This window comes from Delphinus delphis, chromosome 10 (assembly GCF_949987515.2).
Source record: "Delphinus delphis chromosome 10, mDelDel1.2, whole genome shotgun sequence".
Taxonomy (NCBI): domain Eukaryota; kingdom Metazoa; phylum Chordata; class Mammalia; order Artiodactyla; family Delphinidae; genus Delphinus; species Delphinus delphis.
In genome coordinates this window covers 96,890,265-96,910,998 of record NC_082692.2, presented here as the reverse complement: position 1 = coordinate 96,910,998, position 20,734 = coordinate 96,890,265, and the positions used below count along the sequence as shown (strand labels likewise).

Sequence of the window (20,734 nt, the reverse complement as noted above, 5' to 3'; positions counted from 1 at the left end):
ACACAATACTATATATAAAATAGCGGGGGGGCTTCCCTGGTGGCGCAGTGGTTGAGAGTCTGCCTGCCGATGCAGGGGACACGGGTTCGTGCCCCGGTACGGGAGGATCCCACATGCCGCGGAGCGGCTGGGCCCGTGAGCCATGGTCGCTGGGCCTGCGCGTCCGGAGACTGTGCTCCGCAACGGGAGAGGCCACAGCAGTGAGAGGCCCGCGTACCGTAAAGAAAAAAAAAAAAAAAAAGTAAACAAGGTCCTACTGTATAGCGCAGGGAACTATATTCAATATCTTGTAATAACCTACAATGGAAAAGAATCTGAAAAAGAATATATATATATGTATAACTGAATCACTTTGCTGTACACCAGAAACTAACACAACACTGTAAATCAACTATACCTCAATTTAAAAAAAAAAAAAGACGGGCTTTAATAGGGATTATGGGATTAAGGCACTCTTCCAGTTTCTCAATGTCACATTTTAGTACAACCTTTTAAGTGTGTAGGTGGGAAAGTACTAGTCAAGCTGTAATGCAACTCTCCTCCGAAGCCTTCCCTAGCTTGCTAGACAGCCCTCCTTTCGTGTTCAGAACTCTTAATCTTAGGATTTCGAAATGAGCCGTTAGGTAGCCACAAAGTATTAGTTCATCAGTGTGAGCTGGCGTTTTTCAACATCAAGCAACTCAAACAAGACAAGCATGAAAGGCTAGGTTTGTAGGAGACTGTACTTTGGTCTGTGCCTCTCAGATTCAAATATGTGTCATTTCTGACTAATTATAAAGGCTACTTGGGTTTATTAAATACTAAGACAAAGGCCTATGTTACCAAAGTTAAAGTCCGGAGGGTTATTTCTGGCAGCTGACCCATACCCTACAGCCATGTGTGGAAGGAGCTGCCAGAGCTAGCAAGGAACATTTCCATTCTGGGCTTTCCTGCTCTTGCAGCTATGGTTGGAGGCCTGGCTCAGTGCTGTCCTGGGTCCATGGGGTAGGCCTTCTGGTATGAAGGCATGATGTTTACGTCAACACAGAAGCTATTCCCATTCAACTCTTGCTGAGGCTGTGGCCTACCTGCTCTTCTAGTGAAGTTAGTCATACACTGAGTCGGGCTAGGGTGATTGAAACTTGGAATCTGTCCCAACTTGCCTTCCTCCTGATAGTCTGAGTTTCACATGTGAGTCTTGAGTGGCTGATCACTGTCTCTTGGCACTGAGCCCTCCCAGCCTAGGGATAATTAGGTTTCTTCCTTTTCTTCTGGAAGCTTGGAGATTAATGGAGTCACACCAGCTGTGGGCAGTGAACAGGAGAGGGCAGGCTTTGCTGAGGCTGGGGCGTGTGGAGGGAAAATTCCAAAGAGCAAGGGAGCTCAAGCCTTGGCAGGGCCAGGGGCCAGTCCAAGTGGGGGAATGGCCCTTCCTGGGGCCAAGCGTGGCCAGCGGTGAAGTCTGCTGTCGGTAAGGTAGGCTGTGTCCTGCCCCTCGGCCTCCGCCTCTCCATCTTTGCTCAAGCTGCAAATTATGAACGCACCTTTCAGAAGAGAGGTTCCAAAATACCGTGGGGCCTTAGGACACAGCACAGTAATGTCCAAGCCCAAAACAAGATAAAATTACTTGCATTCTTGCTAAATTTCTTGCCAGTCCTGTCTGAATGTGTGCACATTTAAAAATTGACTTTTGGGACTTCCCTGGTTGGTCCAGAGGTTAAGACTCCACGTTCCCAATGCAGGGGGCCCGGGTTAGATCCCTGGTCAGGGAACTGGATCCCACATGCTGCAAGTAAAAATCCTGCATGCTGCAACTAAGACCCAGCAAGACCAAATAAGTAAATATATATATATATCTTTTTAAATTGACTATTTAAACCTTTGAATTAAAACCAATTAAGTTTACTGAGGTATAATTTACATACAATAAAATCTACCCTTTTAAGGTATATAGCTCAATAAGGTTTGGCAAATTTATACAGATATGTAACCACTAGTTCCAGTACACCAAAAATTTCCCTTCTTCCCCTTTCTAGTCGATTCTCATTCCCTCAACCACTCCAGCCCTTGTCAACCACCGACTTTTCTAAAATGTCATGTAACTAAAATCACACAGTCTTTTAAAAATTTTATTTCTACTTATTTTCATTATTTAAAAAAATTTTTATGAACCATAGTCTTTTATATCTGGCTTAGTTTTTTTTTTTTGGCCGCACCATGCAGCATGCAGGATCTTAGTTCCCCAACCAGGGATCGAACCCACACCCCCGGCAGTAGAAGCACAAGTCTTTTTTTTTTTTTTTTGATGAGTAATTTATTTTATTTTATTTTTTGTTTCTGCTTTATAACAAAGTGAATCAGTTATACATACACATATGTTCCCATATCTCTTCCCTCTTGCGTCTCCCTCCCTCCCACCCTCCCTATCCCACCCCTCCAGGCGGTCACAAAGCACCGAGAAGCACGAGTTAACCACTGGACCACCAGGGAAGTCCCTTTTTTTTGGGGGGGGGGGGGGTCTGGCTTATATTTTTAAACTAGGGCTCCATGTGTGTCTGAAGAAGAGATATATCAATGAGGTTAAAAATTTAAGCAGTTCTAAAGGGTAAAAATAATTATTCACGTTCTCACTTCTGATTCCTTTTCTGGAAGCAATCAGCATCTCATTTGTGTATGTCCTTTCAGAAATGCAGAAATATTTAAATATAATAAATATATGTAAACCACACGCATGCACATATATGCATATTCTAGTCACACTGTTCTTCACTTTGTTGTTTTTCGATTTAATATATTCTGGAGATCGATTCACATTACCACATGTAGACCCCCCGCACATTCTTCAATTAATGGCTGCATAGGTATGTGCTACAATTAATTTAGCCATTCCTCTGTTGACAGATGTTGGTTTACCTGCAGTCTTTCACTAATGCAAACAATGAATTGAAAGTTATAGTGCTCTTAGTAAACAAAATAATACACAGGTCGCATGTAACTTTTCCATAGTTGTAATTACAAGATAGAGCCCATTTTGCTTTTTGCTTTTTCTGCACTTACGTTCTTTTTCCTGTTGCCCGCGCCCTCTCCTCCCACCCACACCTTTCCCTCCTGGTGAATTTCTGAGTTCTTCACAGTCTGTCAATCACAACCCCTGCTGGGGAGCCTTCTCAGATTTCAGCCGGCTCCTGGGCTCCTCACTCTTCGCTCTCTCAGCATCTCCACAGCTTTTCGCCGAGGTGGGTTGTGCTGCTGTGATCTTAAAGGTGAACTTCTTGTGATTGGGGCCGAGTCTTGTTAATCTGTTTGCAGTTCACAGATGCCAAGGCCTTGCGTAGAGTTAGCATTCAAAAAATGATGAATGGGTGATTAATAAGATTTATTTCCTTTATAGATCTAATCAAAGGACAATTTGTTTCCGGTTTTGAGATTTGTTTTGGGTTTGCTGTTATAAATAGTGGTGCAGTGAACGTCTTTCTGCCTCTGGCCTTTTTTTCCTTTTGGATTTTGCACCAGTCTGTGTTCTTCAAAGCAAGTTCACTGTGCCAACGAGTGTGGATTTTTTTTTTTTTCTTTTCCAATTTGCCTTACAAAATTGTGCGCAATGGCGGTTTTTTTGTTTTGTTTTGTTTTGTTTTGTTTTTTGCGGTACGCGGGCCTCTCACTGTTGTGGCCTCTCCCGTTGCGGAGCACAGGCTCCGGACGCGCAGGCTCAGCGGTCATGGCTCAGGGGCCCAGCCGCTCCGCGGTATGTGGGATCTTCCCCAACCAGGGCACGAACCCGTGTCCCCTGCATTGGCAGGCGTACTCTCAACCACTGCGCCCTGGCGGGTTTTTTTTTTTTGAAGTCAGAAGGCTCCTAAGAATTGCAATGATGATCAGAAAACCTGGCTTTGTCCTAAGACAGGTCCTCTGACCCCCAGTAAATTCCTCCTCTGCTCCGTGACTCGCTTTCCCCAAAAGCACAGACGAGAATTTCTTCACCTCGTTCCTGGGCAAAGGCAAAACTCCGCCTTCTCACAGATCTGAGCCTCGCTATTCCGATTGACAGTCAATCTGACCAATCGGCGCGCTGTGGGGCATCTCCGGGGGGAGCCCTTCCGGACACATGCGCACTGTCCTCGCTCCGGAGATGGGCGGCTGCCGTGTTTTGGGTCAGGTCTGGGGTGGCTGGCGGCGGGGTCCGGGGGTCCCCGCAGCGCGCACAGCCTCAAGCTTTGGCACCGAGGCCCGGTGATTAGAAACCCCCGCCCTCCTTTGTGTAGGAGGGAGGTTGGGGCCGGGGGAGGGTGTGTGCGGGATCTGGAGTTAGGCAGATATGGGTTCTAATCCACCTCTGCTGTGTGATCCTAAACTGGTCAGTAGACCTCTCTGAGCCTCAGTTCTCTCTTCTGTACAGTGGGGCCAGTCGAACCTAACATTTCGGGAAACTCAACCTAGGCTTTCTGAAGCATTAGTAGGAAGCCGCAGCATTTAGGAAGAGGTGTGTGGAGATAAGAATGGGCGGCAATGATTCTCCTGTTGCTTACCTAACCTTTTCCAGGCATCAGCAGCAACGTCGAGGCTCCAGCAAACGGTCGGGGCCCCGGGATGACCAGCCTTTGTCGGGGCTGCTGCGGCCAGAGAACGTCAGTAGGGAGGAGCTGGTTGATGTGCTGAGGGCAGCTGTGGTGGATCAGAAAGGTGAGGGGTGGGAGGGACAGCTGCAGGGAGACCCAGAAGGGGAGGAGTCTTAACCTGAGCCTTCCGAGCATCTGGCTGGGTTCCCTACTAAAGCCTGTGGGATCAAATCCTGGTTCTGCCTCCCACTAGCCATAGGAGCTGGGACCAGACACATAACCTCTCTGTGCCTCAGCATCATGGGGATAGGGCTGTGGGGTGGGAAAGGGTAAATAACTAGAGAGCTTTGCACTAGTAGGCTCTCTGTAAAGGAAATTGCTGTAATAAAAGGTTTATTGAGGGGCAAAACACAGGCTTCGGAGCCATATGTAGGCTCTGTAATCAGCTTGCTGTGTGGCTTTAGGAGAATAATTTCTCTGAGCCTCAGTCTCCGGTGATTTTTAAATTTTCTCAGCTATTTATTGAGCATAGGTTATGTTCCAGGCACTGTTCTAGACATGGCTATATAGTGCTGAACAAAATAAATGTGGTTTCTGCCTTCAGGGAGCCAACATTTCAGCGGGAGAAATTGATTAACCAGAAAATAAATGAAAAAGGTACTTACTAGTGATCAGTGCTATGAATAAAACAGCGATGATGAGGAACTGCAGGAAGGGAGCAGACATTAGATTGGAGACTCGGGCCTCTTTGTGATGGTGACATTTGAGCCACGATGATATGAAGGAAGCAGCCACGTGAAAATCTGAGAGAGAGGAAACAGCAAGCGCAAGGGCCCTGACGTGGCAGGCAGCCAGCTTAGCATCTGCAAGGTTCAGAGAGTTCAGCCTGATAACTCATGTATGAGAGTTGTACTGGGACCACACGATAATACGAATTGAGAAAGTGCTTTGTAAACTGCATTTGCTGTTGATGATGTTTATGTATTATACGTTTCAGGACCTCTGGTGACATTGAACAAGCCACTGGGCCTGCCAGTGACAGGTATGTGTAGGGGAAAGAGATGCAATGAAAGGGGTTTTGATGTCTCTGAGGGGACAAAATAGTGAAGAGAAAGGAAAGGTGGGATAAAGTTGCCTCTGGGAGCAACTTGTACTCTTCCTTTTATTTCCCCCAGGAAAACCAGGAGAGCTGACGTTGCTCTCAGTGCTCCCGGAGCTGAGCCAGTCCCTGGGGCTCGGGGAGCGGGAGCTCCAGGTTGTCCGAGCATCTGGGAAGTAAGTGGTGGGGGTGAGAGGAAGGTAGAAGGACAGGCATCCATCTGCGGTGGGGGCATAACTACTTGGGAATAAACTGAGACATTTTCCTTGGGCTGGTTTGGGATCACAGAGGTAGGATACAAGGAAAGGGAGGAGGAAGTGGATAGATCTGGGTTCAAATCCTTATGCATAAACTGTGGTCTTAGCTATCACTGAGCCTCAGTTTCTTTAATCATAAAATAGAGCGAATAATATCTATGCTCAGTGTGCAGTCACTTCTCTAATTCCGTATTCATGGCAGTTATTGTCAACTGATCTGTGATATTCTTTCCTCTAATTGCCATCTATTAGAGATGGTGCTTGAGATGAAATGTTTCTGCAGTTCCACAAACTCATGGGCTTGCTTGTGGGGAATTTAATTATTTAATAGCTAATATATATAAAGTTCCTAGTACAGTGCCTAGCACATGGTAGACACTCAACAGTTGGTGGTAATTGTTATGATGTTTGGCTCTGAGCTCCCTGGGAGCCAGAGCAAAATGAGGAACACATTTAAGCAATGTACTCTTATCAAACACGGGGAAGACTTACTTGTTTCTCACGAGGAGGTCTGCATCATAGTCCTGATGTTACTGTTTGGTCTTAGGCAGGTCAGGTGTTCCTTTCTAGGGGTCTCTTTTTTTTTTGGCTGTGCCAAGCGGCATACAGGATCTTAGTTCCCCAACCAGGTATTGAACCCGCACCTCCAGCACTGGAAGTGCAGAGTCTTAACCACTGGAACGCCAGGAAAGTCCGGGGTCTCCTTTTTGTGTGGGTGAGCCCAGGGGATTTTAACTTTTGTGATTTGTCTCCTTCCTCTAGGGAAACCTCTGGGCTTGTACTCCTCTCCAGTTGTCCCCAGACAGCAAGCCACCTCCAGAAGTTCTTCACTCACTCGCAGAGAGCCAGGAGACCCACAGTCACCTACTGGTGAGAGGGGCTGGGAGACTCCCAGGGCAATGGACAGGTCCCAGCAAAAGCCACTGTGTGACTTCCTCTTGCCTCTTTCTCAGTGCTGTCACTGATGGGATCCCAGCTACTTCTGAGGGGAAGATCCAAGCAGCTCTGAAGCTGGAACACATTGATGGGGTCAATCTTGTGAGTTGGGGTCTAGGTGGGGAGGAGGAGGGGTCCTTCCAGACATATTACCCCTACAGCATATAGACGTGGGGTGACTGGCCCTCCAGACCCCTATACTGTGGCCCTGTCCTGAGTCTGTTGGGAGCAAGGAGAGTCTGCGGGTAGTTCCCAGGTGTGTGTGAAGCTTGTTCATTCTTGGGGGCTGCCACCACAGGTAGTTCCAGTGAAGTCCCCATCCCGAAAGGACATCTTGGAAGGTGTCAAGAGGACCCTCAGCTACTTCCGTGTGGTGGCCATGGGCTCTGGCTGTGCCCTGGTCCAGCTGCAGCCACTGACAGGTGGGTCTGGAGCGCCAGCCAGACTTGACAAATGGTATTTGGCTGGAGGAGGCAGGAGGTGGGAGGGTGGTGGTAGTTTTAGTGGCAGCCTGGGGAGCATCTGATGGACTGTAAGGATGTATGTGACCAGCTCCACCTGGAGGGGCAGTGCTGCTCCTATCAGTCTGATGGTCACCCCTCTGCAGCTCACCTGTTTTTTCTCTTAGTTATCAATCTCAACGTCTTCTCTTTACCTTTGATGTTCTGTAGTTTCACTATGGTGATTCCAGGTGTGTGGGTTTAGTTTTATTTATCTTGCTTGGGATTCACTGTGTTTCCTGAGTCTGAAGATTAATCTCTTTCATCCATCCTGGAAAGTTCCCTTTTCAAATGTGCCTCTTGCATCCTTCCTTTTGAATGCCTGATAGACGTTTGACTTTCTCATTCTACTGCTGTGTCTCAACTTTTCTTTCACATTTTTCATGTCTTTATCTCTGCTGCTTTCTGGGTAATCTTTAGATTTACCTTCCAGTTGAGTAATTTTCTCTTCCGCTGGATCTAACCTGCCAGTTTAACCTACCCATTGATTGTATTTTTCACTTCTAGAAGTTCTAGTTGGTTTTTTTTTTTAGTTGGTTCTTTTACAAATACAAATGGCCTTCCAAAAAATAAGGTATCTGGTTTTTTCTCATATTACTTGTTCTTTTTTGTCTTTAGTCATTTAAAACATATTTATGTTGTGTTTCTATAATTCCATTGTCTGAGGTTCTGAGGGTCTAACCCTGTTGTGTTTCCTGCAGACTCTCTCCCCTTGGTGGATTGTTTCCTTCTTCTTCTGTGATTCAGGATTGTGAATTCAGGTTGAGCTGGGCTTTTATCAGTGGAAATCCTTTATTGCCTCATTGGAGGTGGTGACTTCAGGAGAGGTTCTGCTGAGCGCCCCATGTTACTGCTTCAGGACCTAAATATTAATGTCTCAGTTGGAAGTTCACAGTTCATGCACGTGGTATTAGAGCCCCAAACCTGTGTGAGAGCAGCTCAATTCATAGCAGCAGTTCATGGTTGTGAATTCTTTTTTCTTCCCCTCATCCAGACCTAAGGTTCTCGTCTCCCTCCCTTGGCGGCTGGCTTTTTCTCCTGGTCCATCCTGTAAATGAAGATGTAGCCTCTCTGATTTCATTTGGGCACCAAGACCTCACCCCTGGCCCCTTGTAGCTACTTAAACCCAAGCCCCCTGCATCCCAAGATTGGCAGTACCCTGGAATAGGTGAAACGTTGGCTTCCCTGTGCTCTGGATTTGTTTTCCTTTTGCATCTTCGTCTGGGGGACCTTACTTTCCTCTGTGCCCAGCTGTGTATTTAGAAGGATGATCATTAAAGTTTTCCAGTGCTTCTAAGTGGTTTATAAGAAGTGGATTTTTTGATTATCCAGTCCAGCATATTGCCAGACGTGAAAGCAGAGGACAGCTCCTGGGTTTGAATCCCAGCTTACGGTGGGCCAGTCACTTCTTTTTGAGCTTCGGTTTTCCTGTCTATAAGGTGGGAATGATGATAGAACCCACCTTATAGGGTTGTCAGGAGGATTAATAAGTTTACTTATGTGAACAATTTTGTACCATTTAAGTTTCCCCAAAACCAGTTCAAATTGGTGTAATCTAAAAGGGGAAGTTATTGGCTCAAGTAACTCAAAGTTCAGGCCTGGCTGCATCCGGAGGCTCGGAGGACATCATCAAGAAGCTGTTTCTCACTTTCTTTTCACCTCCTGCCCGCTGGCTTCTACCTCCCACAGGCTCTCCCCGTGGGGGTAGAGATGGCAGGCGCTTCAGCAGCCCCAGGCTCACCCCCCAGCGGGAAAGAGTGTTCTTTATTCCCAGTAGCTTCCCAGTAAATTCAGCGTTGCCCCTCTTCATGGACGAATCCCGCAGGGCCGGTGGACTGACAGCTCTGACTGTCCCGACCTGGTCATGCGCCCCTCTCCACTGGCAGGGGTGGTAGCATTCACCTCTCTGAAACCACACCATCTGAGAATGGGGGTGGCATCTCCCCAGAGGAAAGGGGAGGGGCAATACCGGGTGGACAGAAAGAGCCGCTGCCTGCCATCTGTCCTGTCTCTCTTGTCTTCTAGCGTTTCCCAGCCAGCTACAGGCGCACATGGCACTACAGCTCTGCCCTCTGCTCGGGGACCACATGTACTCTGCCCGTGTGGCCACTGTTCTGGGCCAGCGCTTTCTGCTGCCTGCTGAGAGCACCAGGCCCCAAAGACAGGTACCCAAGCCCACCTGCCGGCTACCTTTTGGGGTGGGCTGGGGGTGGGGGTGGAGAGCATCTCCAGACATTAGCTATGCAGCTTGGGCTTCCATAGCTCCCTGTAGCCCTGTCTTGCTCTATGGCCCTGAGCAAATGAAACCCCCTCTCTTGGGTCTCTTTCTGCCCATCTGTTCAATAAGGAAGTCGAACTGGCTGATTTCTAAAGGCCCTTCTAAGTCTGCCATTCTTTTTGGTATAAGGGGTAAAAGAGGTTGTGTGTGTCTATTTGGGTAACTCTGTCTGCTCTAACAGAATAACCTCAAGTACCAGGGCCTTAACACAATAACTTCCTTCCATGTTAAGTCCAATTAATGGCGGTAGGGTAGAGATGGGCTTGCTCCAAGCATGGGTCACTCAGGGACCCAGGCTGTTGCTATCCAGCCAGCGGAGGAGGAGACAGGGCAGGTTCACGGGGGAGGTTTTCTTGGGCCAGATCTGGAAGCGGGATACATGCTCACACTCCTGTGGCATTCAGTGGGGCTCAATCACACGGCCTCACCAACCTGCAGGAGGGGCTGGGGAATGTAGTTTCGCTGAATGCCCAGGAAACTGATTCGGTGACCCCCTAGCTGGTCTCTGCCCGTAGTGTGTGTGTTTGAGTGTGTACGTGTGTACGTGTAGAGAGGCATGCAGAACACGGACGCAGAGGGAGGAGGAAGTACTTGCCTCACTCCCATTTTGCTTAGAGCTCACCTGGCTGAATGCTGACATGTCTCTCCCACCCCAGGTCCTGGATGAAGCCCTCCTCCGCCGCCTCCACCTGACCCCCTCCCAGGCTGCCCAGCTGCCCCTGCACCTCCACCTGCATTGTCTCTACCTCCCAGGTGCCAGGCCCAGGGACCCACCTATCAAGCTTCTGGCACCTTTGCCCTCTTATTTCTCCAGGACCCTGCATTGCCTGGGGCTCCACTACCAATAGTCCTTCTGTTCCCGCTGGAAAGCAGTGGGGGTTGGAGGGCGGATAGGCTGCAGTCAGGCCCGAGGACAGTGAGGTCAGTGCTCAACACGCAAAAGGCCACAGTGTAAGATCCTCTGTAGTTGGACAAACTTAAGATCACATCCTAAGGCCACTTGCTGTGTGGTGTTGGGCAAATGACTTCACCTCTCTGGACCTGAGATAATAAAAGTACCTACCCTCATAGTATCGTTTTCAGGATTTGCTGAGAAAGAAAATGTTTATCATGGACCGTGGTTTCTGCTGAGTTCAGTATGTGGTCTTTATATTTGGCTGTTTCTGGCCCAATTCTAGCTGAGAGAAAACGTTAGGTTTTAAAAAAAAATTGTGGTAAAATACACCTAATAAAATCTACCATCTTAACCATTTTTAAGTGTACAGTTCAGTGGCATTAAGGACATTCACACTGTCGTGCAGCCATCACTACCATCCATCTCCAGAACTTTCTCATCTTCCCAAACTGAAACTCTCTCCATTAAACACCAACTCCCCCTCCCCAACCCCTCCCAGCCCCAGTTGCCACCATTCTGTCATCTGTCTCTATGTATTTGACTACTCATTTAAGTGAAGATGTTAGATCTTTCACTTTAAAAAACCGAGAAATATATGAAACATACAGAGTGCATAAAACATCTCTGTGATTTAAAGAATAACTCTAAGGTGACACCCACATAACCACCACTCGGCACAAAACAGAAGCATCCCTTCTCCTATCCTAGACAACAGCAGCTCTCAACCCTGGCCCGACATGAGAACCCCCTACCCTGCCCACTCAGAAAGCTTAAAAAAAAAAACCCATGCCTCCCATGACTGCACCCCCAAGATGCTGGTTTCACCAGTCTGGAATGGAGACCCTGGCATCAGATCTTTTTTAAAAGCTCTGGAATGGGTACTGTTGCTCAGTCAAGGTTGGAAACCACTGCCCAGACTTGGGAGAATTCTTTGTTTGTTTTTTAGAGTTTTACCACATACACATGCATCCTTAAACAATATATTTCCTTTTGCCCTGTTTCTGAAGTTTCTGTTGGAATGGAATTGTGCTGCATATATCCTTTTGAGACTTGTTCTCGCTCTACCCTGTGAAATGCATCCGTTGTGTGGCACGGAGTTGGAATGTCAGAGCTTGCAGTCTACCCATCTGACTGTTAATGGACACTTAGGTGGTCAGCTGTTACCACAGTGCTGCTGTGAGCCCGCTTGTACGCATCTCCTGGTTCAGCTGTGCAAGAATGGATTCATAAATATACAGAATTTATGTATCTTCATTTGACTAGTGTGTTAGTTTCCTAGGGCTGCTGCTGCAACAAATTACCACAACCTGAGTGGCCTAAAGCAACAGAAATGGATTCTCTCCCAGTTCTGGAGGCCATAAGTCCAAAATCAAGGTGTCAGCAGGGCTGTGCTCTCCCTGAAGGTTCTAGGTGAGAATCCTTCCTTGCCTCTTCCTGGCTTGTGGCTGCATCACACCAGCCTCTGCCTCTGTCTCCACATGGCCTTCTCCTCGTTTGTCTTCTCTTGTCTCTTGTAAGGACACTTGTCATTGGATTTAGGCCCCATCTGGATAATCCAGGATGATCTCATCTAAAAATCTTTAATGTACTTACATCTACAAAGACCCTTTTTTCCAAATAAAGTCATATTCACAGGTTCCAGGAAGACATACCAATGTTCAACCCATTACAATTAAGAAATACCAAACTTTTTCAGATGGGTGTGGCTTATTGGATATTTCCTTTTTAGGTGACCTTGGCCCCTTGCAGAGGAAGGGAGAGACCCACTTCATCTGGAGAAGGGCTGGGTCCACTCTTCTGCTGTGTCTCCTGCTGTAAATCTTGTGCCCATTAGATGTCATTCTGCTGCCAGCCCAGCTCCTCTGGGCCTGGGGACTGGGGAGACCTGCAGGGCTCAGCAGTCGTGGTAATGTGTCCCAGCCTTCTGCTCACTGCCACATGATCTTGGGCAAGCCATGTCTCCTCGTTCAGACTCAGTTTCCTCATCTGTAACATGAGACTTATCCTCCCACCCCGAGATCAGAGATGCCAGGGGAGTCCCTGGACAGGATGCCTCATGTCTGTCACTGGATGGGAATTCTGGGCCTTGCTTTGTGGAGGAGTTGCTGATTGGCCTCTAGCTCTTGTTCTGGACCTTGGGGTACAGAGCCGCACCCTACTCTCTCTTCACCCTCTAAGAGAAAAGGAGCCAAGCCTCAAATACTTCATTTGCTTTTTTACTTGGTGCTGCGTCCAGGATGAGGGCAGTGACGATCGAAGCAAGGACTTCTGTAGCCACACGTCCCTCACGCCCCCCAGACCCTGGTGTGCACTGATAAGGGGCAGGGGTCCCGGAAGGCTCAGTGTCGCCATGAGGCGTGTCTCAGCCTTGGGTTTGTCGCAGAGTCTGGCCTTGAAGTTGCCTTTGGCCTTGATCTTCCTACGGGTGCTAGGAAGATTTCCAACTTCAAAGCGTTGAGAGCACAAGTTACTTCCAAGTGGGGGACCATGAAAGCACTGGGGAGCAAGAGCCTCGGTGTGAAAGGAGGAGAGAAGATCAGGAATCTGTTCAGGAAGGGGGTTCTGAGGGATACAAGCCCTTCCCTTGGGGCTCAGGCCAGCCTGGGAGCTACCCTCTACCTCTGCCCTTCCAGCCCTAACCCCAGTTCTCAGCATTGCCCACCAGGGTATGGGTCACCGTTCGAGGCCCACCTTTCTTGGTTTCAGGGCGTTGGGTGCCAGCTTGAGCTCAGGGTTAGGTGGGAGGGAAATCAAAACCTTGGCAGTAGGTAGAGTCATCAAGGCCTTGCCTGTGGTCGACAGGGCCTCAGAGCCCACCAGCCTGCTGTGCTGTAGTCTGAGGCCCCGCCCCTGGGGTCGGAGCACACGGGGAGAAGGCAGCTGGGCCGTGCTGTGGAGGGTGGGGAAGTGGTGATGGGCTGCGAGGGCCTGGGGAGCCCCAAGCTGACCAGCTGCCCCTCCAGGTGTGCATGGAGGGCGGGGAGGCAGGGGGAGCTGACGGCTGGGGTGTGTGAGGGCAGATGGGGCCCACCCGGTTCCTTCTCCAGAGGCTGTGGGAAGAACACAGGGTTTGGAGTCCAACAGACCTGGGGTCTGCATCCCAGCTCTGCCCCTTCTGAGCTGTGCAACCTCGGGCAACTTCCTTAAACTTCCTGATACCTCAGCTGGAAAATGGGGATAATAGCACCTACCTCGCTAGGTTGTGAGGACTAAAAGAGCTGGTCAGGTATCAACACGGTGTAAACTGTTAAGTGCTGTACAAATATTAGTTCCTTTCCACAAGGTGACTTTGCATGGAGGCAAAGACAGAATACTGCAGCAGGAAAAGCTTGGGGTCTGGAGAGAGCTCAACCTGGGACTGAGACCTGGCATCTTTGAAATGAGCACAACTGCCTGGCTGAGTGACTGCTTTGGAGGGGACAATACTCATTTGGCTGTGTGTTTTTTAAAAATACTTTGTAAATGGTGGCTTTTACTTACTACCGGTGGCTCTTGGGTGGGGACAGATCCAGGTGGTTAGGAGGGGCTTGGAGAGCAGGAAGAAATTGCCTTGAGACCCTGGGGTGTTTTGGGGAATGGTCTTACCCAGGGCCCGGGGGTTCTTCAGACTCAATGGCAATCTGTTCAAGGGGTGGGGATGCCTGTCCCCACTAGCAAAGGTCATGGTGAAAATGCAGCCCATCATCGTGCTGCAGGGGGTCCCACTTCCGGAGACTGGGGCGGACCAGGGCTGTGGCACTTTTCGCCTTGCCTTTCTTCCCCTTTCCAGGGGCCGAGGTGGTGGCAGCGGAGTCTGGCTTCTCAGTGTGCCCCAGGCTCCTGGCCCCAGCAACTTTCCTAGAAGCTGACCTGTGGGTAAGGGTTCCCGAGTCCTTGCCTTCCCCAGAGCCTCGCTGGGTCAGCAGGTGAGGGAGGGCTGGGCGGGCTTCTATTTGCCGGTGACACATCGCCAGGGGCTTCTTGATGGTGGAGCCCTCTACTAGGAGCCGGATACCCACATACTGGGGCACCTCCACGGCAGGCTGTGGGGAAGAAGAGGAGACGAGGCCTGCTCAGACAGTGCTGCTGGAATCCTAGGCCTGGAAGGACTCGGAGCACAGGTAGACATAATTAACTTCTGGGGCACCTGGTCAGGAGACATTTCTGGGCTGAGAAATGCAAAGCCCATCTCTGTCTCTTAAGGGGTCTGGGCCTGGAGGCCTGAATCAGTACCTAGAGGGTCACAGAGCCCCTGAGATGAGTGACCCAGAGGAACGGGGAAGTCTTAGCCATGCCCCCACCTGCACCCCTCCAACCCCTTGCTCTCCTAAACTGCCCAGCCACCGCTGGAATGTGTGTTCTCCTCCACAGGCCGCTGCCGATGGACAGCTTCCTGAGATGAGCGAGATTCTCTGCTGAGAGCATGTGAGTTACGACACCCAGACAGATAAGAGGCCTGGAGCCTGCCTAAATCCTTGTCTGAACCCAAGACATGGGGAAGCAGAGCCTCAAAGAAGGCATTCTGTGGAGGGCATGAAGTAGCAAATATGCAGACGGAGGCAGAGAAAACAGCCCAAGAAAGGAGCTCCTGTACCACTTTCAATTCCCATTAAGCCAAGCTGTACTTCATGCAGCTGGACACAGGAGAGCCCCCTGTGTCTTGCCAGGAATCTCCTTTTATTTTTTATTTATTATTATTATTTTTTGGCCACACCACATGGCATGTGGGATCTTAGTTCCCTGACCAGGGAGCGAACCCATGCTCCTTGCCATGGAAGCATGGAGTCTTAACCGCTGGACTGCCAGGGAAGTTCCTAGGAACCCTCCTTTTAATCTGGAGCTAGTATGAGGTGTTTTCTGCGTCATCAAAAGATCCCGATTAGAATCTATCTAAACAGTCACTTGGAGCTTCTTAAAAATACAGATATCAAGGTCCTACTGTATAGCACAGGGAACTACATTCAATAACCTGGAATAAACCATAAAGGAAAAGAATATGAAAAAGAATGTATGTATATGTATAACTGAATCACTTTGCTGTAGAGCAGAAGTTAACACAACATTGTAAATCAACTATACTTCAATAAAAAAGAAATACAGATATCAGAGCTCAAGGAAAGCCCAGTCGATGAGGCAAAGCTCAACCTTATGGAAAAATCTCAGCTAATAAACGTAGAAGGAATGATAGAATTGGCAATTTACCATTTTGCAACTCTAATACCATAGGTAAGAATCAAAATTAGATATCAAAACAAGTAGGTGAAAAGGATGACAGGAAAATGTGTCATCTGCACACTGCCAAAGAATCACCCTACAAAGAAACTGATCATTGCCAAGGGGAGGATGCAACTTTCAATGGAGAGATCTGGGAGCCAAGACCTTAAAGCCATGGTCAGACTTAGCACCCCTAATCATGAGACACTCCGACAATGTGTGATGCTGTATGAGGTACCCAGCATCACCTCTCAAGTATACTTGCCAAAAATGTGTAATCTGAACTTCATCAAGCTGTGTGACCTAACTTCTACTTTATAGGACATTCAGATAACAGATGAACAAGTTAAATACCACCATGAGGAAACAATCAGATAAATCCAGAATGTGGGACAGTTCCGTAAAACAACCAGCCTGGTGTCTTCAAAAGATCCAAATATGGGAAGAAAAAGCAGTGGGGCTGTTCTAGATTATAAGAGATTAAAGAACATCAAAGAGAATAAAATACCTAGGAATAAATTTAACCAAGGAGGTGAAAGACCTGTACACTGAAAACTGTAAGACACTGAAGAAAGAAACTGAAGATGACACAAATAAATGGAAAGATATTCTGCACTCATGAATTGGAAGAATTAATATTATTAAAATGTGTATACCACCAAAGGAATCTATAGGTTCAATGCAATCCCTATCAAAATGCCAATGATATTTTTCACAAAAAGAGAAAAATCAATCCCCAAATATGTATGGAACCACATAAGACCGCAAATAGTCAAAGAAATCTTGAGAAAGAACAAAGCTGGAGGCATCACACTTCCTGACTTCAAACCATATTACAAAGCTATAGTGATCAAAATAGTATGATACTGGCATAAAAACAGACATGCAGATCAATGGAACAGAATTAAAAGCCCAGAAATAAAACCACACTTATGTGGTCAATTAATTCATGACAAAGGAGACAAGAATATACAGTCTCTTTAATAAATAGTGTCAGGAAAACTGGACAGCCACATGCAAAAGAATAAAACTGGACCACTATCTTACACCATATAGAAAAATCAACTCAAATGGATTAAAGACTTGAACATAAGACCTTAAACCATAAAACTCCTAGAAGAAAACAGGCAGGAAGTTCCTTCACATCAGTCTTCGCAAAGTTTTTTGGATTTGACACCAAAAGCAAAGGCAACAAAAGCAAAAATAAACAAACTATAAAGCTTCTGCACAGTGAAGGAAATCATCAACAAAATCAAAAGACAACCTACCAGATTGGTTCAAGATGGTGGAGTAGAAGGACATGCGCTCACTCCCTCTTGCGAGAGCACCGGAATCATAACTAACTGCTGAACAATCATTGACAGGAAGACACTGGAACTCACCAAAAAAGATACCCCACATCCAAAGACAAAGGAGAAGCCATAATGAGATGGCAGGAGGGCACAATCACAATAAAACCAAATCCCATAACTGCTGGGTGGGTGGCTCACAGACTGAAGAACACTTATACCACAAAAGTCCACTGACTGGAGTGAAGGTTCTGAGCCCCATGTCAGGCTTCCCAACCTGGGGGTCCGGCAACGGGAGGAGGAATTCCTAGAGAATCAGGCTTTGAAGCCTAGTGGGATTTGACTGCAGGACTTCGACAGGACTGGGGGAAACAGAGACTCCAATATGGATGGCACACACAAAGTAATATGCACATCGGGACCCAGGGGAAGGAGCAGTGACCCCACAGGAGACTGAACCAGAGCTACCTGCTAGTGCTGAAGGGTTTCCTGCAGAGGCGGGCGGGAGGGTGTGGCTCACCGTGAGGACAAGGACACTGGCAGCAAAAGTTCTGGGAAGTACTCCTTGGCGTGAGCCCTCCCAGAGTCTGCCATTAGCCCCACCAAAGAGCCAGGTAGGATCCAGTGCTGGGTGGCGTCAGGCCAAACAACAAACAGGGAGGGAACCCAACCCACCCATCAGCAGACAAGTAGATTAAAGTTTTACTGAGCTCTGCCCTCCAGAGCAACAAACAGCTCTACCCATAGCTCTTCCCTCCCATCAGGAAACTTGCACAAGCCTCTTAGATAGCCTCATCCACCAGAGGGCAGACAGCAGAAGTAAGAAGAATCCTGCAGCCTGTGGAACAAAAACCACATTCACAGAAAGACAGACAAGATGAAAAGGCAGAGGGCTATGTACCAGATGAAGGAACAAGATAAAACCCCAGAAAAACAACTAAATGAAGTGGAGATAGGCAGCCTTCTAGAAAAAGACTGCAGAATAATGATAGTGAAGATGATCCAGGACCTCAGAAAAAGAATGGAGGCAAAGATGGAGAAGATGCAAGAAATGTTTAACAAAGACCTAGAAGAATTAAAGAACAAAAAAACAGAGATGAACAGTACAATAACTGAAATGAAAAATCCACTAGAAGGAATCAATAGCAGAATAACTGAGGCAGAAGAACGGATAAGTGACCTGGAAGACAGAATGGTGGAATTCACTGCTGCCGAACAGAATAAAGAAAAAAGAATGAAAAGAAATGAAGACAGCCTAAGAGACCTCTGGGACAACATTAAACACAACAACATTCGCATGATAGGGGTCCCAGAAGGAGAAGAGAGAGAGAGAAAGGACCCAAGGAACTATTTGAAGAGATTATAGTTGAAAATTTCCCTAACATGGTAAAGGAAACAGCCACCCAAGTCCAGGAAGCACAGAGAGTCCCAGGCAGGATAAACCCAAGGAGAAACACGCTGAGACACATAGTAATCAAACTGACAAAAATCAAAGACAAAGAAAAGTCACTGAAAGCAACAAGGGGAAAATGACAAATAACATACAAGGGAACTCCCATAAGGTTAACAGCTGATTTCTCAGCAGAAACTCTACAAGCCAGAAGGGAGTGGCATGATATATTTAAAGTGATGAAAGGGAAAAACCTACAACCAAGATTACTCTACCTGGCAAGGATCTCATTCACATTCGATGGAGAAACCAAAAGCTTTGCAGACAAGCAAAAGCTAAGAGAATTCAGCACCACCAAACCAGCTCTACAGCAAATGCTAAAGGCACTTCTCTAACTGGGAAACACAAGAGAAGAAAAGGACCTACAAAAACAAACCCATTACAATTAAGAAAATGCTCACAGGAACATACATATCTATAATTACCTTAAACGAGAATGGATTAAATGCTCCAACCAAAAGACACAGGCTCGCTGAATGGATACAAAAACAAGACCCATATATATGCTGTCTACAAGAGACCCACTTCAGACCTAGGGATATATACAGACTGAAAATGAGGGGATGGAAAAAGATATTCCATGCAAATGGAAATCAAAAGAAAGCTGGAGTAACAATACTCCTATCAGATAAAATAGATTTTAAAATAAAGAATGTTACAAGAGACAAGGAAGAACACTACATATTCAAGGGATCAATCGACGAAGAAGATATAAAAATTCTAAATATACATGCACCCAACACAGGAACACCTCCATACATAAGGCAAATGCTAATAGCTATAAAAGAGGTAATCGACAGTAACACAATAATAGTGGGGGACTTTAACACCTCATTTACACCAGTGGACAGGTCATCCAAACAGAAAATTAATAAGGAAACACAAGCTTTAAATGACACAATAGACCAGACAGATTTAATTGATATTTATAGGACATTCCATCCGAAAACAGCAGATTACACTTTCTTCTCAAGTGCACACAAAACATCCTCCAGGATAGACCACATCTTGGGTCACAAATCAAGCCTCGGTGAATTTAAGAAAATTGAAATCATATCAAGCATCTTTTCCAACCGCAACGCTATGAGATTAGAAATCAATTACAGGGGAAAAAAACATAAAAAATACAAACACATGGAGGCTAAACAATACGTTACTAAATAACCAAGAGTTCATTGAAGAAATCAAAGAGGAAATCAAACAATACCTAGAGACAAATGACAATGAAAACACGACGATCCAAAACCTATGGGATGCAGCAAATGCAGTTCTAAGAGGGAAGTTTATAGCAATACAAGCCTACCTCAAGAAACAAGAAAAATCTCAAACAATCTAACCTCACACTTAAAGGAACTAGAGAAAGAAGAACAAACAAAACCCAAAGTTAGTAGAAGGAAAGAAATCATAAAGATCAGAGCAGAAACAAAGAAAACAATAGCAAAGATCAATAAAACTAAAAGCTGGTTCTTTGAGAAGATAAAATTGATAAACCATTAGCCAGACTCTTCAAGAAAAAGAGGGAGAGGACTCAAATCAATAAAATTAGAAATGAAAAAGGAGACGTTATAAAAGACACCACAGAAATACAAAACATCCTAAGAGACTACTACAAGCAACTCTATGCCAATAAAATGGACAACCTGGAAGAAATGGACAAATTCTTAGAAGGGTATAACCTTCCAACACTGAACCAGGAAGAAACAGAAAATATGAACAGACCAATCACAGTAAGTACATTGAAACTGTGATTAAAAATCTTCCAAGGGCTTCCCTGGTGGCGCAGTGGTTGAGAGTCCGCCTGCCAATGCAGGGGACACGGGTTCGTGTCCCGGACCGGGGGGATCCCACATGCCGCGGAGCGGCTGGGCCCATGAGCCATGGCCGCTGAGCCTGCGCGTCCGGAGCCTGTGCTCCGCAATGGGAGAGGCCACAACAGTGAGAGGCCCGCGTATCGCAAAAAAAAAAAATCTTCCAACAAACAGAAGTCCAGGAACAGATGGCTTTACAGGTGAATTGTATCAAACATTTAGAGAAGAGCTAACACCCATCCTGCTCAAACTCTTCCAAAAAATTGCAGAGGAAGGAACACTCCCAAACTCATTCTATGAGGCCACCATCACCCTGATACCAAAACTAGAGAAAAATATTACAAAAAAAGAAAATTACAGACCAATATCACTGATGAATATAGATGCAAAAATCCTCAACAAAATACTAGCAAACAGAATCCAACAACACATTAAGCAGATCATACACCATGATCAAGTGTGATTTATCTCAGGGATGCAAGGATTCTTCAATA

At 46.8% G+C, this 20,734-nt stretch overlaps 2 protein-coding genes and 1 long non-coding RNA gene across 4 annotated transcripts in view; 1 reads left to right on the top strand and 2 right to left on the bottom strand.

The window, feature by feature from the left end:
• Positions 1-3,086: 3,086 nt before the first annotated feature.
• Positions 3,087-5,425, bottom strand: LOC132432497 (uncharacterized). Its single transcript, XR_009520919.1, has 3 exons — positions 5,201-5,425; positions 4,506-4,641; positions 3,087-3,835 (listed from the first exon to the last, which is right to left on the bottom strand). It is a non-coding gene; the product is annotated as an uncharacterized lncRNA (long non-coding RNA).
• Positions 3,932-11,760, top strand: RPUSD3 (RNA pseudouridine synthase D3). 2 transcript variants are annotated; one of them, XM_060023017.1, is made up of 9 exons: positions 3,954-4,209; positions 4,520-4,659; positions 5,533-5,577; positions 5,711-5,810; positions 6,654-6,761; positions 6,845-6,929; positions 7,126-7,249; positions 9,353-9,492; positions 10,262-11,760. In XM_060023017.1, the coding sequence occupies exons 1-9, from the start codon at positions 4,085-4,087 to the stop codon at positions 10,451-10,453; spliced, it is 1,059 nt and encodes a 352-aa protein (XP_059879000.1). In that variant the 5' UTR covers positions 3,954-4,084; the 3' UTR covers positions 10,454-11,760. The 2 variants fall into 2 exon arrangements, with proteins under 2 accessions (XP_059879001.1, XP_059879000.1); XM_060023018.1 differs by lacking the exons at positions 9,353-9,492; positions 10,262-11,760 and adding an exon at positions 8,322-9,323 and having other exon boundaries at positions 3,932-4,209.
• A 989-nt stretch (positions 11,761-12,749) lies between these two features.
• The window catches only part of TTLL3 (tubulin tyrosine ligase like 3), a 28,786-nt gene continuing 20,801 nt past the window's right edge, over positions 12,750-20,734 (bottom strand). The window contains exons 12-13 of the mRNA XM_069541167.1: positions 14,350-14,522; positions 12,750-13,390 (exon numbers count right to left, since the gene is read on the bottom strand). Coding sequence (XP_069397268.1) covers positions 13,174-13,390; positions 14,350-14,522 — 390 coding nt within the window. The 3' untranslated portion in view covers positions 12,750-13,173. The remainder of the gene's footprint in view (positions 13,391-14,349; positions 14,523-20,734) is intronic.

Coding starts and splice junctions, on each gene's coding strand:
- RPUSD3 (XM_060023017.1), top strand. CDS start 4,085: ATGCGCACTGTCCTCGCTCCGGAGATGGGCGGCTGCCGTGTTTTGGGT. Junction 4,210..4,519: donor AGCTTTGGCACCGAGGCCCG/GTGATTAGAAAC, acceptor AACCTTTTCCAG/GCATCAGCAGCAACGTCGAG. Junction 6,762..6,844: donor AGACCCACAGTCACCTACTG/GTGAGAGGGGCT, acceptor CCTCTTTCTCAG/TGCTGTCACTGATGGGATCC.